Source organism: Thamnophis sirtalis, unplaced genomic scaffold, assembly GCF_051295495.1.
Source record: "Thamnophis sirtalis isolate CommonGarterSnake01/CBP01778 unplaced genomic scaffold, rThaSir2_p1.2 scaffold_3, whole genome shotgun sequence".
In the NCBI taxonomy this organism is placed as follows: domain Eukaryota; kingdom Metazoa; phylum Chordata; class Lepidosauria; order Squamata; family Natricidae; genus Thamnophis; species Thamnophis sirtalis.
Genome location: NW_028261383.1, coordinates 142327830 through 142345255, shown reverse-complemented (window position 1 = coordinate 142345255; position 17426 = coordinate 142327830). Strand labels below are relative to the sequence as shown.

The 17426-nt window shown below is 36.0% G+C and overlaps 1 protein-coding gene across 1 annotated transcript in view; it reads left to right on the top strand.

Moving 5' to 3' along the window:
* The window catches only part of SARNP (SAP domain containing ribonucleoprotein), a 72294-nt gene that overhangs the window by 38512 nt on the left and 16356 nt on the right, over window positions 1-17426 (top strand). The window contains exon 9 of the mRNA XM_087710280.1: window positions 2121-2189. Coding sequence (XP_087566406.1) covers window positions 2121-2189 — 69 coding nt within the window. The remainder of the gene's footprint in view (window positions 1-2120; window positions 2190-17426) is intronic.

Here is a 17426-nt window from a genome sequence, read left to right as displayed (position 1 = left end):
CAAGGTGAAAATGGACTCAAAACTACCGTATTTTTCGGAGTATAAGATGCACCAGAATATAAGACGCACCAAGGTTTTAAAGAGGCATTTTTTTAAAAAAAGTAGGTAGGTAGATAGAGGGATAGAGAGGGAGAGAAAGAGAGAGAGAAATACAGTAGGTAGGTAGGGAGAGAGAGAGAGAAGGTAGGTAGGTAGGTAGATAAAGTTGTAGAGAGAGAGAGAAAAATACAATAGGTAGGTAGGGGGAGAGAGAGTAGGTAGGTAGGTAGGTAGATGTTTCCAGGTGTATTTATCCATGTTGGAGAAGGAAATCGCTGACAATCTGCAGCACCTAAGACTTTGTTTCTGCTGGCACAGCATTTGATCAATGTAATTCTCATCAATCAGTTAAAAAGCTTTCCAAAAAGAAAAAAAAAGTTTTTGCACTCTGCAAACATTCCCCAAAACAGCCTGTTTTTTTTTTCCAAAAAAAAAAGAAGGCATGAATAGCCTTGGGGGGGCTTGCAGAGTGCTCCTGGAGGGGGGCAAAAAAAAGCAAAAACCGGCCCATTTTTCACAAAAATGGGCTGGTTTTTCATCAAAAAAATTGCATGCATAGCCTTATGGAGGCTTATAGAGTGCTGCTGGGGGCTGGGGGTGGAAATGGCCCATTTTCTGCTCATTTCTGCCCTCCCCAGCCACCAGGAACTCTCTGAAAGCCTCCATAAGGGTATGCACGACCATTTTGATGAAGGGGGTGGGGCTTCGGGAGGCAAAAATGGGGCATTTGGTGTATAAGACGCAGCCAGATTTACAGCGTCTTTTTTGAGGAAAATAGCGTCTTATACTCCGAAAAATACGTAGGTATCCCCAGAATAATACCTTTAACCATTGTGCCACACTTCCTGACTTTGTGTAAACTAAAGCAAACATAAGATTTTACACTGAAGGAAAACCATTGCTTTAAGTGATCCTTTAAAAAAAAGCAGCAATATATTATACCTATCTTCATGTGGCAGTTATCATTCCAAAGGTATCTGTAGGATTACAAAAGTAGGTAATATGAAACTTTTGAGTCTTTTCCCCCATCTTGGCAATTTTCCAAGAAGTGTATATTGCTGCTAACTTTCCTAAGAGTCGTGGTGGCGCAGTGGTTAGAATGCAGAACTGCAGGTGACTTAGGCGGATTGCCGGTTGTCGGCAGTTCGATTCTCACCAGCTCAAGATTTATTTAGCCTTCCATCCTACCAAGGTTGGTAAAATGAGGACCCAGATTGTTGGGGACTTTATGTTGACTCTGCAAACCATTTAGAGAGGCGGTATATAAGTCTTAGTGCTATTGTTAAGCCTTGCACTACTTCAAAGATTTCAAGCCTAACAACAATATACTGCCTTTCCATTAGGATTATGCTAACAGAAAAGGATGATCTATCTTTAGAGCAAAAAATTGTTTCCTCGTATGCTTTAAAAACAAATTGAAATGTTCATCTTAAATTTAGAGTGAAAGCTTCTTTCTTATAATTAACATCTAATCAAAGCCTATAATACTGTTATATGTTGAAAATATTTGCATCTTCTTGATAGTTTAGTTACTTCCATGTTAAGGAGCTTGATTGGTAAATGTACAGAGAGTGCTAGACAGAGTATTGAGTTGAAAATAGTGGATTCCACTTTTCCCATCCATGCATTATTGAAAACAAAAATAATTGGTACTAATTGATCTACTAAAATAATACCTGGAAGTTTTCTCAGAAGTGATTTGCAGTAAGCCACTGGTTCTGTGGATGCCATTTTAATTAATTCCATAATATGTTCAAAGATTATTGCAATTTTAGTACAAAAAGTGATGTTTTATTAAGTTTCAACAAATTTATTCATACTGGCATAATTTCAGCATTTATAATTTTGAAATCTTTAAATTTATATACCCTGTTTCTCTGAAAATAAGACCTCCCCAGATAATAAGTCCAATCGGGCTTTTGAGCGCATGCGCTAAAATAAGCCCTCCTCGAAAATATTGCAACACAGCAGCAGCCATGAGGTGACCACACTTGCTGCCTCCTGCACCTCAAAAATAATAAGACCCTGTCTTATTTTCGGGAAAATACGGTAAATATACCTGTTTTCTGTTGCTTTTCTAGGTAAATATGGACAAATTAAAGGAAAGAGCTCAAAGATTTGGTATAAATGTTTCCACAATCTCCAGAAAGGTAAGATTTTAGGATAAGCAGTATATAGCAAAAGTGAATATTAGAACTTTTTAAAAATATCAACAATATATAACTTGTCATTTTCCTCATATATATATTTTGCTAGAGCCATCACATTTCAAATTACAGATTTTAAAGAATTCACATTAAGATGATAAATAACAATATTCATCATTGATTAAGAATAGTTAGCTTTTAGCATATATTTTGACTGTCCTGAAGATAAATCTTTTCAGATGAGATTATTAAAATATCTGTGGTTTAATCTTTTTCGTAAGAAAGCAAATCTGCAAGTCCAAGTTTCTTTTCTCATCAAGGTGATAATCTTATGTGCCTCTTCAAATTAATTCAGAGCCTGAATTAAGTAGAAAAGTTAAGATATGAAGGAGAAGCCTAGGCTAGAAATCTTTTCACTGTTTTCTAGTTTCTTTTGTGAAAAGATTTTTTTTATTGTTTAATTTTTTGTTTTGTTTTATAGAATATTTAGTGATACCTTTCTTTAAGTTGCCCAAACTTATGTTTTGCCCCTTATCAAGAATAAACATTGTTCCTTCTTCTATTAGAAAAATTCCCAAAATTGAATATAAAGACTTTGAATTCATAAGAAAAATAACAATATAGAAAGAATGAAATGTTCTTCAAGAAGTCCAGAAGAGGGTATGGCTGTGATTTAGCTGTAATTTCCCCCTAACTTTTAGTAAATGAACTGTTCCATCCCTCTTGGGATTTGCACATGGAACATTTAATGCATTCCATTCTGTAGGAAGGCACTGAACCTGGCACCAGGGAATTCAACCATATAGAAAATAACTGGAGGTGGAGGCCACTTTCCTTCCCATCCTTTTCTTGGAGGGGGGGGCAGGGTGAAATCATGCAAGTGCATTAAAGCCAGAATATGTGGAGAGACAGGTCAGAGTGAGAGGCTGCTCAAATGTTATTAACCTTGTCACCAGGAGAGCACATTTTTCAGGAAAAAAATATGATTTGTCAGTATTTATGGCCAGGTTTCCTTTAAGTACAATTGTGTAGGTGAGGCAGTATATCACTTCTAAGGTTTCTAAGAGCTCCCCACAATTTAATCTGTATAGATTTTGGTTTATTTTTTGTTCTCTTTAAGGATGTGTGTGCAGCTACTTACATTAGCAAATTATTCACATGGAGAAAAAAATCAACAATCATCAAATCAATTATGAAATGAATACTATAAATGTGTGTGTTTTTTGCATAAGTTTTTAAACTATGTTTTATCTTTGCGATTGCCAATGCATATGTCAATAATTTCAGCTATTAGAACAATTATCAAGGGCTTAATTTCTTTGTTCTACTGTTAAGTAGAATTCAGCTGCTTAGAAGTAGATTTCCTTTTTCTGAAGAGCATGCTCATGAATTTTATTGAAGAATATTATTGCTTGCTTCAATTAGCCTCTAGTATAGAGTTGCCCACCTGGGTGTTTTTTATAGCTTTTCATCACAGAACAGCCTGGTTGCATAGATCTTTGCAGATTTTTAATGCCATGCATTGCAGCAAAATCTTTACAGTAAACCATTGTCTCTCAGGAGCCACATTTCATTTCCTATTCAAATTGGTTTTGAAAAAGCAAGGTGGGGGGGGGACATAGCCAAAGGCAATTTCAAACCTGCTGGGACTGGGGGAGTAAACTTAGATTGGAGTGAACAGCTCTTCAGCTAATCTGTAGCTTTGAACTTATTGCTATTATAGAATCTATTGTTTAAAAAAAATCTTCCTAAAAGGTAACATTCATCCTCCTCTTTGGTATAGTAGAAGTGGCAGGTGTTTGCTTGTATTTTTGTCAGGACAGAACCATCAAATAATTTTTTAAAATAAATCAGGAAAGCATTTTTCTTTCCTGAACTAATCATACCCCCTCCTTTCTACTCTCATGGGAGGCCTCCTTTTAAAATTTACCCTCTGACCCGAGGCTGCTGTCCCTTGATTCCAGTGAGTTACATTTAAACTGCTCCCTTCCCTTGTAAATTTCCCCTATGTAGCAGCTGCTCTCAATACCACTCAACCCTTTGCTTCCCACTGGGAGAGCTGATAGCTTGCAGGCTTCTGCTGCAAGAGGGCCACATTGTAACGCAAAATCACATTCTCAGAGAGCTTTTTTTTCCCTTTCTTTTTATGCATAAAACAACTTTGTAGATATCCATCAGGGGATTAAAGAATTTAAGAGAGCCCTAAGATTAGCATAAATGTACAGTATCTTTCTTTTTTCTGCACCGAACTATGTGGCACCATTCTCAGTCAGATAAATGATTAAAACAATTTGTACTCCATATCATCTAATTTAAGGGTTTGGGAGTACCTTATTAACCTTGAGCCTCTCAGAGGTTAGAAATGAGAGGTAAAAATGCTGCCAATGGAAATAAAAGTACAAATATCTAACCTCTGACATCTTAGCATCATTTTTCTCCAACTTTCAAACTCTAGATTTCAGTTTAAAGTATAAAATTCCTTGCTCAGATTTTATACTTGAACCAAAATATTTGATCTAAACAATCAAGCAGGAATTTATTTATGAACTCACCATTATCAAAATTTATTGTAGAAAGTCTCCTAGTATTAACTCACTCCATTGAGAAAAAGAGAAATCAGTTGGAATGAATATATTATCTTTACTCATGAGTTGAAAGACTAAAATGAAAGAAAGCTTGCTATTATTCAAGGACTTTCTAGCAGAAGAAACAGAAAAGTGGTAGAAAAGAGAAAAGAAACAAGGTAATTTAGCAGTGGGAAAAAGGATTCCTATCTTTTTGTTGTTCAGTAGCGCTTAACTCTTAACCTGGATATCAGGTCACAAGTATTCTCTGTCAAGCAGAACACAAGTTTTGTTTGTGCCATTAGTGATGGTATTTAGTCATTTTGTCTTCTCTTGGCCTCTTTTTCTATCGCCTTTGATGTTTCCAGGCACCTGGATCTTCTCTGATGATTCTTCTTTTTGCATTATACAGTATGTCCAAAATATTTATGTTCATTCTACGTACATTAAGTTCTCAGTCTAGTTTATGTAGTATTAGATTATAATTGTATTTATTATTATTCATTTATTTATGTATTACCACCCATCTCACTATCCAAAGCAACTCTGGGCTACAAAAACAAAAATAATAAAACATTTAAATTAACAAGAATTAGATAAAACTATGAACTAGGTACACTCATGTTTCAGAGGTGGGATATCTCTCTTAAATTCTACCAGCCACTTCCAGGGTAAAATGCCCCCTCACAACCCCAAGCCAATTGGCAGAGCCGGATTTTGAGGCTCTTACAGAAGGCTAAGAGGGTGGAGCTGTATCTCACCTCCAGTAGCAAGATGTTCCAAAGGTCAGAGGCCATGAAAGTAAAGGCTGTTCTCCTAGAACCTGCCAGCTGACATTCCTTGACTGATTGGGTCTGCACATTCCCCTTCTGCCATAGGGAGTGCAGTGGGCCAATCCCATTGAGATGAGACAGAATTTGGTCCCATGATATGAAGGACTTTAAAGATGATAACCAGCACCTTGAATTGGATCAAGAGCAAACCGGCAACCAGTGCAGTGTGTCTAGTTACAGTGTTTACATGCTCAGTCCTAGGGCCTTCTAAAATGGTCTGTCTAGAACTAGTGGTCATGAACTCCTGAGATGCTTTGAGGGTATCCCCAAAGATGACAAGTTGAAGTCCTCCAGATCATAAGCCTAGAGAACTCCACAGCCAACCCTGGGCTGGTCTCCAACAGTACCGCAACAGGGAGGCTAATATAGTAGCAACAGTCCCAATGGATCTGCAAGCCCAGCTTCAGAAATAGGATCTCACAACTGAAAACTTGGAGAACATTGCTCGTGAAGGTTAAAAGAAATAATCCAGGATGACAGCTACTATCCCCTCTTCCCTGCCTGGAAGTCTTTGGCTGGTGCCAAAGACACATTTCTGAGAGGAGAGCTCTCCCCTTGATGTCAGACAAGTCTTGATGATGCACACCAGATCAGCTTGCTTCTTCCCAATAGGGTCGCAAATAAGGGATGCCTAATTATTGACCAACCCAGCATTCAGTAGCAGCAGGCAAAGATCCAAGCCTCCATGTGTCTACTGTCCGGAGCCTGGCCATGAACTCAAAGGGCAAGAATACACCATCAATATTAAACATTGGATGCTTCTTCCCCTGGAATAGCCTTCCCTCTGTCTCCCTTCTAAATTTCCCCATGTCCACCACTACTCAGAAATGTTGCCCTGCTCTGAACTTCAAGTGTCAGCTCTTAGCACCAGCAAAGGTGCCCACTCCTTCCAACCCCCACCCACAATGCTCTCCCCCCCTCCAAAGCTGGTCTCTCACCAATCACCTGAGAGAGGCCACAGACACATACAACTTCTACCTAACTCTCATGAATTGGAAGGTGGCAATCATGCAAAACAGCCCTCCTTAGACTGCTACCTAGGGGCAGGCTCCTCAATTGCCTCAGGGAGTAGCTCATCACTCTCATGCCACCAAAACCCAACTATTAAACCAAAATTTTCAGATAGATATGTTAAAACTAGGAAAATGATAGTCTGTAAAATAAAAATCATTGTATTCCTTGTGCTGTCTCAGCATTTTAAAGATTTGCCTACCTCTGTTTCAGACTTTGTCCTAAGTAGAAAACATGTCTATTTCATTTCTATAGCATCATCTCTCTGATGTTTTGAGCCTATGAAAATAAAGCTTGTTAGTTCTCCACCTATTTGTATTGGGTTGGAAATGCCTATCAACATAATCTTGTGGTAGCATTAATACTAAGCAATAGATGAGCTTTATCACTCTCACTTTCGAAAGACTATTCTTGAGTCTTCCTCTTTATCACCATCACAGCATATCTGAGGTCCTTGTTTCATCCAGCAGTTTTAATTTCAGCTTCTTTTAGTCCAACATTTGTGATGAAAAAATCTGAATGTAATAAAGTAAATTCACAGTTATACTGTACTTGGGTGCTCCCCTTCCCCAATTTTGAACCTTTTAATAGCTATGTATTTTGGCCTCTGGTAATCATACATATTTTTAAGACATTTCACTGGTAAAAGCATTTTGACTTTAGTGTTTTCAGTTTTGCATGCCACATATGCTCCATAAAAATACGTTTAAATGTCTTAACATTTTGAATTTTTTACTTGATTTTTCAATATAAATTGTGAATGTTAATGAATGTATCTCTATATCTAGTATAGTAGATTATCCTGTTACTGTTTTTTTCCTTTCCCTGCCCCCACTGTTGAAATGATGTCATCATGCTCCAACTTTGGTTACCATGAATTTAGGCCTGTTGATTTTAGAATAATAAGAACTGACAAGATGAATAATAGTGCTGGCAGTCATGGCCATTTCAATACAGGGTTGCTGAAAGCAAGGCCACCACCTCCCCCATGCTGTGAGCTGTTCTGAAAAAAAGTTTAATGGTCTGTTCAGCTCTATGCTGTTGGTGTGCAGATAGGACGCAGGTCTGAATATCTTATATATCTATTAAGGTGTATTTTAACTATTAGATTATTCAAAAATACATATATCTTTGCTCTCAGTAATAGGTTTTATCTTTAGTTTTTAAGGCCATTTGATTTTTAATTATGTCAACTTAAATGTAAATAGCTTTCAGCACTTGAAAATTATATTTTAAACATTTTTATATATAACCTGCTTTAGAAAGCTTAGGCTGTATTAAAGTAGTTCTAAATGGGCAGAGTGAATCAAAATCCACAAAATCCTTTTCATCTCATTATCTTGTGCTATTTCCCTCTTCCCTTCCACCTTGGAGTTCCCCCTTTTGGAGAGAGGGGGGGAGGGAGGGGAGAGAGATAGAGATAGAGATACACATAGATACATAGATAGATACATTGTGAAGGTGTTGTCCTGGTCGTTTGACATCAGTGAGGCCATCTTAGGGATCCGATTGTTCTCTATGTGGATAATATGATCTGCAAGTTGAAGTCTTTTGCATGCAGCAATGTTATAGTTTCAGGAGAAACTCTTTAGGAGCACTTCTTTGTTAGTAACATGGTCGAAATAGCATCTTTGTTGCAAGACATCATGTCTTTTGCTAATACTTGCTGATGCCTTCCAGGTCTCACTGGCATAAATGGCTGTCGAGATCACTATAAGGGTATGGGTGTGTATCCATCCAATTCAAACATTATCACCCTGGGCAGCATACAAACAAAAATAAAAAAGAAGTACTTACAATTTTAAAAAGTGAATCAATGAAGTGATAATCAGAGGCTAAAATTTGTTATATCCTATAAATAGCAACTCTATTTATCTTGACCCAACCAATCTTGTTTTGATCTAAGTTTCAGATTGTCTCTACTCCTTGCCACATTTCTACAGTGTTTGGCTTTGATTTTGCATCAAATATTATTTAATAATATCCTTTGTTTCAGCTGAAAACTGTGTGTATAGCACTCACTCATTTTTTTCCCTATAAAGGACAAACATTGTGTTGTCAAAAAATCAAAACATATTAAATAGAGGTAATTCTTGTTTATCCACTACAATAGGGATCAGCAACTCAGCCATTAAATGATCACTAAGTGGAATAGCAACTGGGCTTACAAGCTTATTTTACCTATCCTTTGCTACATAGCAATAGCAGTTAGACTTATATACCGCTTCATAGGGCTTTCAGCCCTCTCTAAGCGGTTTACAGAGTCAGCATATTGCCCCCACAGTCTGGGTCCTCACCTCGGAAGGATGGAAGGCTGAGTCAACCTTGAGCCGGTGAGATTTGAACCACCGAACTGCAGATAGCAGTCAGCTGAAGTGGCCTGCAGTACTACACTCTAACCACTGTGCCACCTCGGCTCTACGTAAACCTGTGACGGTCGTAAATGTGAGGATTGGTTGTAAAGTTACTTTTTCATCCCTTTCTTAATTGTAAACAGTCACTAAACAAAGCAGTCACTAAACAAGGACTAGCTGTAGTTTCTAATAAACTTATAAAATTGGATCCCAAAGCACTGTCGATAAGAAAGCAAATAAAAATTCCACTTGTTTTGAAGAAACTCCCAAGTTCCTTTAGCCAAGTTCCTTTAAATATATAAAATTGGATACTAATATTGCTACTCACAATGTATGTGAATCATACGTTACATTGCATCATATCCTGTCTAATATTCACTGCAAATGTTTTGGGTTTTCAGACAGCAATATAGTGTCATTTGCATTTAAAAGAATATATACATACCGTATTTTTCAGAAATATTTCCTGTAGCTGTTTAAGGGGCTTTCTGTTTTTATTTTAGGACTTTTATTTTGTCATTTCCACCTTGAAGTATTCTTCTGTCTGATAACTTTAAGATCCACCCACAGATCTTTAAAAATATTCAAGTCTGAGGATACTTAAGGTCATTTCAAATTCTTTTGTTTCCTGTAAGTATTCATGGTTGATTTAAAAATAGGTTTTGGATCATCTTGTCAAAGTATTCAACCTCTTTTCACTTGGTTTGTATATTAAACAGCTAGGGGGACCATCAAACATACTTGTTTTTCATCATGTTTAATGTCGAACCATTCAGTAAGCACTCCATTTTCATCAGTCCACTTTCATCAACCATTATATCACATTATTACAACTCTCATCTTTGTATTTGCATGAAGCTTTTCAGAGTTCAAGTCTATTCATATTATAATCTGCTTTCCCTAAATCAACAAGCATATAATAGCAATAGCACTTAGACTTATATACTGCTTTGTAGTGCTTTACAGCTCTAAACAGTTTAGAGTCAGCAAATTGCCCCCAACAATTTGGGTCCTCGTTTTACTGACCTCGAAAGCCTGTCAGGATCAAACTCTTGGCAGTGAGCAGAATTCTTTCTTACATTCACATTTCTCAGTGATCTGCTGAAAAGCAGAAGGCTTATATGGACAACCTTCATCTAGCATAAACTTGTACTATACTTCCTAAATTTTGCTTATTCTTGCTTTTTTCACCCAGAATTGTGTTGAACCACAACACTGAAGCTGTAATTTCAGTAAAATATTTCTCTGTAGTTTAGGTATTGCTTCTTACTATCCATTTGCATACAGAACAAAAATGCATTCTTTTAGTTGTCAGGAAAAATGCAGTCTTCACAAATAGATTAAACAAGTTATACAATTGCTAAACATTAATTCATTAGATATAATATTTATATTTCACTTTTACTTTTTGACATATCATTTTCATGCAGATCTCTAAAATCTTTCCTTCCAGTATTCCCTCATTTCACTTTCATCCCAAATCATTTTAACATATTTAGTTTTAATTCTAATCACTCTGCAGAAAACTTCTTGTTTAATTCTTCTTTTTCAATTATAAGTCCTCGACTTACAAAAGTTCATTTAGTGACCATTCAAGGTTACAGTGGCACTGAAAAAAGTGACTTATGACCGTTTTCACACTTACGACCATTAAAGCATTCCTCATGATCAGAATTCAGAATGCTTGGCAACTGACTCATAGTAATGATGGTTGCAATGTCCCAGGGGGTCATGTTATCACCTTTTGCAACCTTCTGACAAGCAAAGTCAATGGGAAAGCCAGACTCACTAAGCAAATATCTCACTTAACAGAATTTTTTGTCTCAATTGTGATCATACGTCAAGGGCTATCTGAATTTTTTTTTGTTTAGCTCTTTCTACCTTGTTTTTATTCTTATCAAAATGATTTTGCATTTTCTATTTCTCCTTCATCCTTAATTGTTTCTTGTTTTTTTCTCACATCCTCACCTTTGGCAGCAATCAGAGGTGGGTTGCTCCCAGTTTGGGCCGGATCGGGTGAACCAGTAGCGGTGGTAGATGCCTCAGCGCATACATGAGTGAACCGGTAGCACTGGGATTTGCAACCCACCTCTGGCAGCAATCATTCTCTTACGTTCTTTGTTTCTTCATCTACAGCCACTTTCAGTTTGGCACTATGCCAAGCATCCTTTCTGCTACTTCCTGTTAACATAGTTCTCCATACTTTGTGTCAGTAATATTTTTTTTTCATTCTTTTCAAAGCAGCTGTCACATCTACATTCCTTATGTCTACTTTCCTTTCATTCTATTGGAAGAGTTACCTATCTTATAAGATTTCTTTCAACAAAACTCATATTTCCTATTCTATTTTCATTCTTGCTTTTTTCACTTTGTTTCTACATTTCTTTTCCTCCAAGATTCACTTTGACATTACCACAAAATTACGTGTCTCGATTCAAAACTTTTCATTATCCAGACTATACATACTCCAGACCATTATGCATGCAAAAATGGACAGACTCGGAAATTTCCACAACAGAGCAACGGTTGATGAAGATGACAAAACTAGCAGAGATAGTAAAATTAAACTGTTTGATTAGAGAAAGATCAACAACTACATTTATTAGTGACTGGAAACCACTTATGCACTTCTTACTGGGGGGGGAAATATGAACCTTAATTCATGGATATGAAGTTCTCTTTATTTCTGTCTTATTCTTTTTACTTCTATTTTTTTAATTCTTTTTTATGCTTCTTAATGATCTTTATTTTTTTATTTTTCTGTTTAAAAATTATTTAGTAAAAAGTACAAAAAATGCATTATCCATGTAACCTTCACTAATCCTCTCCCTTGTTCCTCGTGAAGAAATAGATCAGTCATGGTTTTAATCTTATATTTATTACTTTTTATATGAATAGACTTATTCTTGAACCATATATTCAAAACAGACCTTTTACTAAGCAAATAATCATCAGTCAGCACTCTCATTTATTCTTGGACATCTAAATGTCCTTGACATTTTCTTCCCTATATTCTTTTCATTTTTTTCATTTCATTTTCACATACTCATTAGAATAGCTTTTTTATAATGTACTATACAATTATTAATATCCTATAAATCCCTAATTTCATTCATTCTTCCTTATATACATCTCTTTCTTTTAGTTTCACAAGTTTACTAGATTTCATGATATTGGTTCATTTATGTTTTTAACAATTTAATAGTTTTTCATATGCTGTGATATTTTGATATGCACCCATAAGTATTGATCTCTGTTGCTCATCATGACTATGGTCAAATGAGTCTTTTTAGTAAGATTGGGGGTGATAGGCTACATTACTAGTCTATCAGCCCTACTTACATCAATGCTGCGTGCACCATTCTCTACTAACAATGACAGTAACACCTGCCTGTTTGGACACATTTTGACCAATGAGTGACAATAGCAATAGCACTTGGACATATATACCACTTTACAGTGCTTTACAGCCCTCTCTAAGCGATTTACAAAGTCAGCATATTACCTCCAACTATTTGTGTCTTCATTTTATTCACCTCGGAAGGATGGAAGGCTGAATCAACCTTGAGCCTGGTGAGATTTGAACTGCCAAATTGCAGTCAGTCAGCAGAAGTAGCCTGCAGTACTGCACTCTAACCACTGTGCTACCATAACAAGCACAGTCAAAGTACAGCTTTCATTCTTGCAATCTATTATCCCTAATTTAGAACCTACCTTGCAAGCCAGCATATTGGACATAAAATAGTTCATGAATTTGCATATCATTCGTGCACAGGAGGGTTCTCTGAAAAGAATCCTTTGAATAACAAGTGAGATAAAGTAAACATATATAAGGCAGTATTAAATAGTCTCATTTGGGACAAATATAGTCCTGTTGCAAATACCAGTTAACATGGGGGGAAAGCCTTGTGCTTTTTGCAGTAGGAAATGGGGTAAAGGTGAACTTTAGAGTTCTACATAAAATGTATAAATCTTTTGTTCCACGTTTGAAACAGAACACTTCCACTTGTTGGTTGTATTCTAGTGAAACAAAACACATATTCAACTGTAGAGCTAATAGGATTTTTTTTAAAAAAAGCCACTTGTTTTCTCACTTTTCATGATAGGGCAACTATTAGGTAGTGTAATATAATAGTCTATGCTAAGTACTAACAACTATATAAACTAAATGTATTAATCTCTGTCTAAGAGGATGTTTAAAAACATTAAACATGGGTTTATTGGGCGGGGTTTCGGGAGGCAAAAAATGCTGTATTCAGTGTATAAGACACACCCAGGTTTTCAGCCTCTTTTTTGAGGGGAAAAAGGTGCATCTTATACTCTGAAAAATATGGCACATCACAAGGCACAAAATAAATATGCTAAAAATGCTTCCCAGGTATTGAGAAATTATTTTTTCTAATTCCCATTTACTTTATAAAATGATATCTAGGTTTGATATTCAGATAGAATGGGATGTTTATTCTGTGCCCCTTACTTTCTGATGTTTGTTTGTGTGTGCTTTCTGTGAATTATATAAATACAAGATTCATCTCATCAGATTAAACATTCAGAATTTCAGATTCAAAGAGCTATAATGATCTGTGAATATAATTGCTATGTTAGTTCTAATTGGTTTAGATGTCATAGTTGTTGGTGTATAAATATTTTCCTATGTATTTTCTTTCTAAATTGCCATTGAAAATGTAAAAATATATAATTGTTAATTCTTTAATTATTTTCTTTAATATCAAATTGATCCTGACAATATACTGTAGAATCTCACACACACACACACACACACACACACACACACACACACACACACACACACACTTTTACTTGAGATAAAATCTAATGCTGGAAATAATTTTGAAAACAATTTTTCCAGATTTTGGAAAGAATGAAAAATAATATGTCTCAAAATAGTGTACTCTTCTAAACTCGGTAGCAAGTTTTAATGTTCTGCATTTACTAAATCTGTGGTGTAGGCAATACTAATATTTGTGAGAAGAATTAAATGCAAGAATAGTTAAAACTTTGTTGTTTGATTAATTTGTTTGTGCTTTCTAGCTTTCTTTTTCTCCTAGATTGAATATTTGTCATACTTTAGTGTTTAGGATTAAAATTACTATTAATGTTAAGTGTATATCATTGGTCACACTTAGATTACATGATATTTTAAAAATAACTATAAGAGTGTTCTAGAGGGTCAGCAGGGCTCCTGATCTTTGCTTTCTACACAGTGTCATTCGAAAAGGATTTTGAGTCCACAACAACCTTAGGGAAAAGTGGAATGGTTGCTTAAAGCAAAGACAATGGCAAGGGGTACTCTTCAACTTTACTTTGTCCAGTCATCTGGTTCTTCATTTGTCCCTGCTGTGAAACAGAACTCACCTTTTGTCTGTAACACAAATACATCTTTTTCTTCAACCCACCCCCATCCTTTGCCTTCTATTATAATTCAATCAATGATGTCATTATGTGTGCCATTCAGGGAACTGTTGAACCACATGGCTGCTGGAATTTGGAGGAGCAGCTAGAAGAAAAGAGAGCTGTGCGCTCTCTGACTCACACGCTCTCTGTCTTTCTCTCTGTCCTCAAGAGTTTATTCTGATTTTAACCAGAAAAACAAAAATCAGATTAATCTTTAAAAGCCCCATTCATGGTGGAAAAAAACCCCTCCAAACTAATCTAAAGTAAAAAGAACAGAGTAGTTGTATATGAGGTCAACTTTATTATTTTTCTTTAGAACGAATAATACTTTGAAGCCAATTTAATCCATAACCATTTTTCAAGAATTATTAGTGCTTTCTCTGGCTTAATTTAAAAAAGATCACTATTGTCATTATTTTTATACTTCATTACTTTCTGTATGTTTTGTTTGATAAAATACTTGTCCAGTATTGCTAGAGAAAAGGTGCATTATTTATAGAAAACAAGATCTTTAGGTTTTGAAGTATAACTAATATTCCTGTGATATTTGCTGAGAATTCCTTCAGTGTTGGTAACAGTCGAGCAATCTCATCTGTGGATAAGCAGAAGGATATAGTATATGCAGGATTTGATTTTTCTCATTTGTTTACTGTAGATCATTGGAAATCTTGTTCCCTATTTCTGACTTGACATTCCTTAATATTTAAAGTTTGAAGTTGAGATGTCAAGTTGCTCTTAAAGTGATCTATATTTAATATTTTATGTACATGTGACAATTTCCCATTGTTGCAAATATAGCATCCTGATAATGCACTACATATTAAAAGAACAAAAATCTCTAGAAAAAGATTTATAAAGCTGCCCATTTTACATATCATAATGCTGGAAAGATATAGTATCAATAAAACAATTTTAAAACATAAAAACAACTTTTTAAAATCCTGATGCCCCTTTAGTGGGAAAAGGCAAGTCTCAGGCTTTTCAGAGACTAGGAGATTAGAGGCCTGCCAGCCCTCAGGGGAAAGGATGTTTCAAAGGACAGGAGCTGCTACCATGAAGTCACCCTGCCTAATCCCTTTAAATGGCAACAGATTTTTTAAATGTTTGCATATGTTTGCCACTGAATCTTAGGAGAATCTCTCAGAATTCCTACAAACGTATCAAGAGATTATGAATGAATGAAGAACACCAAAGTTGGGTCTCAGTGCATTTATTTCATAAAGTAATCCAACATGAAGTGTGCCAGTTCGAAAAAGTATGTTTCCCTCAGTTCAGTTAAACAGATAACTAGGTCCAGTTCAGTGGTGGGATTCAGCCAGTTCGCACCACTTTGGGAGAACTGGTTGTTAACTTTCTGAGCAGTTTGTTGAACTGGTTGTTGGAAGAAATCATTAGGGCAGAGAACCGGTTGTTAAATTATTTGAATCCCACCATTGGTCCAATTGTATAAATAGTTCATTAAACAATTAGAGCTGATATGGGCCAACACTGCTAAACATAAGTCTCACAAACTGTCTTTTCTCACCATAGGTCACTATATAGGTTCTAGAGGTACATCACAATTCACATAGAAGAATTTCTAAATGTCTCTGTAATGTCATTGATGGTTATTAACCTGGAGAAAATTATAAAGTCATTTCTAAAGTTCTGGGGCTCCCAGAAAGAGACATAGTGAACCTTCAAATTATTCCCAAGAGTGCTGCCTAAAACATCCAGGAAGTCACAGGGAACCCAGAATAATATCCAGAAATCTGCAGACTTCTCTTACTTTGGCTCAAGTGTTGATACCTCCACCAGCAGAAAGGCACTTGGTTAGAGTAGGATTTTTGGGGAAATAAAAGGTAGACACTATTACTTATGAAACTGGCCATGGGAGACAAGTGTTCCTGAATGACCTCTTTTTGCTCAGTGATCCTGATTGCTTCCTTGATTCATAGAGAACTTCTGGGAGAAAAAACAGAAACGACACTTGGAATCTTGATGGAGGAAGACCAGAAATAAAATATTATAAGTAGTCCTTGATTAGCGATCTGTTACTTAGTGACCATTCAGAGTTATGTTGGACCCCCCCCTCCAAAAAGGTACTTATGACCAGAAGTTCTGATGGCCGCTCCCCCTAATTATCACATGGTCACATTTTGAGAGCTGACAGCCCACCTTTACTGCCATTTGTAGCATCCTGCAGTCACATGATCATGATTTACATTTTTGCCACAAACCAGCATTTATTTCCAGTTCCCAGCAAAAAAAACACCCATTGTTGATAATGGCTTATTTTAGCAACCACAGCATTTGCTTAACGGCAAGTGCAAAAAAAAAAGTTGTAAAATTGGGCATGGTCACATGATGACCAGTACAAGTTAGGACAGTAATTCCAGGCTCAGTTATTCTAAACACCAAGGTACCCTTTTCAGTTAAGATTCAGACATAGCCCTGAGGTAGAAATTACACTGGTTGATAATGTTTGTACATCCCTTCTGGACTTATTATCGCTTATTTGCCTTAAATACCATCAGCTACTATATGATATCTTTCTGAATTGTTTGTTTGGGTTGAGGTCACTACACTCCATTGATTCCAGTCCTTCCTCAGTGGACAGCTCAAATCAATGATTGTAGGTGGGAGTTGGGGTCTCTCACAAGTACAATATCAGAAGTTTGGTTCTCTTTCCCTTCCTTTTAATACTTTTAATACTTTCATGAAACCACTGAGGAGATAATTCGTCATTGCAAGGTGCAGAATCATCAATATGCTGATAATAGCCAAATGTTTATATATTTTGTAATTATCTTTGTACATTGCTTAAAGAGATGCTTGATGGTAATAATATGAAATCTAATAAATAAATATTAATAATTATCTTAGTTTTCCCCCCAAAAAGTAGATAATTTCTGACTTCTGGAGGAATGTTTTGTGGACAGAAGACTAAAATAAATGTCAAAAATAAAGCTTAGTGTTATGGTTAAGGTACTGGAATAGAAATGGGGGAACACAAATTCTAGTTCTCAGATATAAAAGCTACCTTAGTGGCTTAGGACAGTCACTCTCTCTTAGGCCAACTCA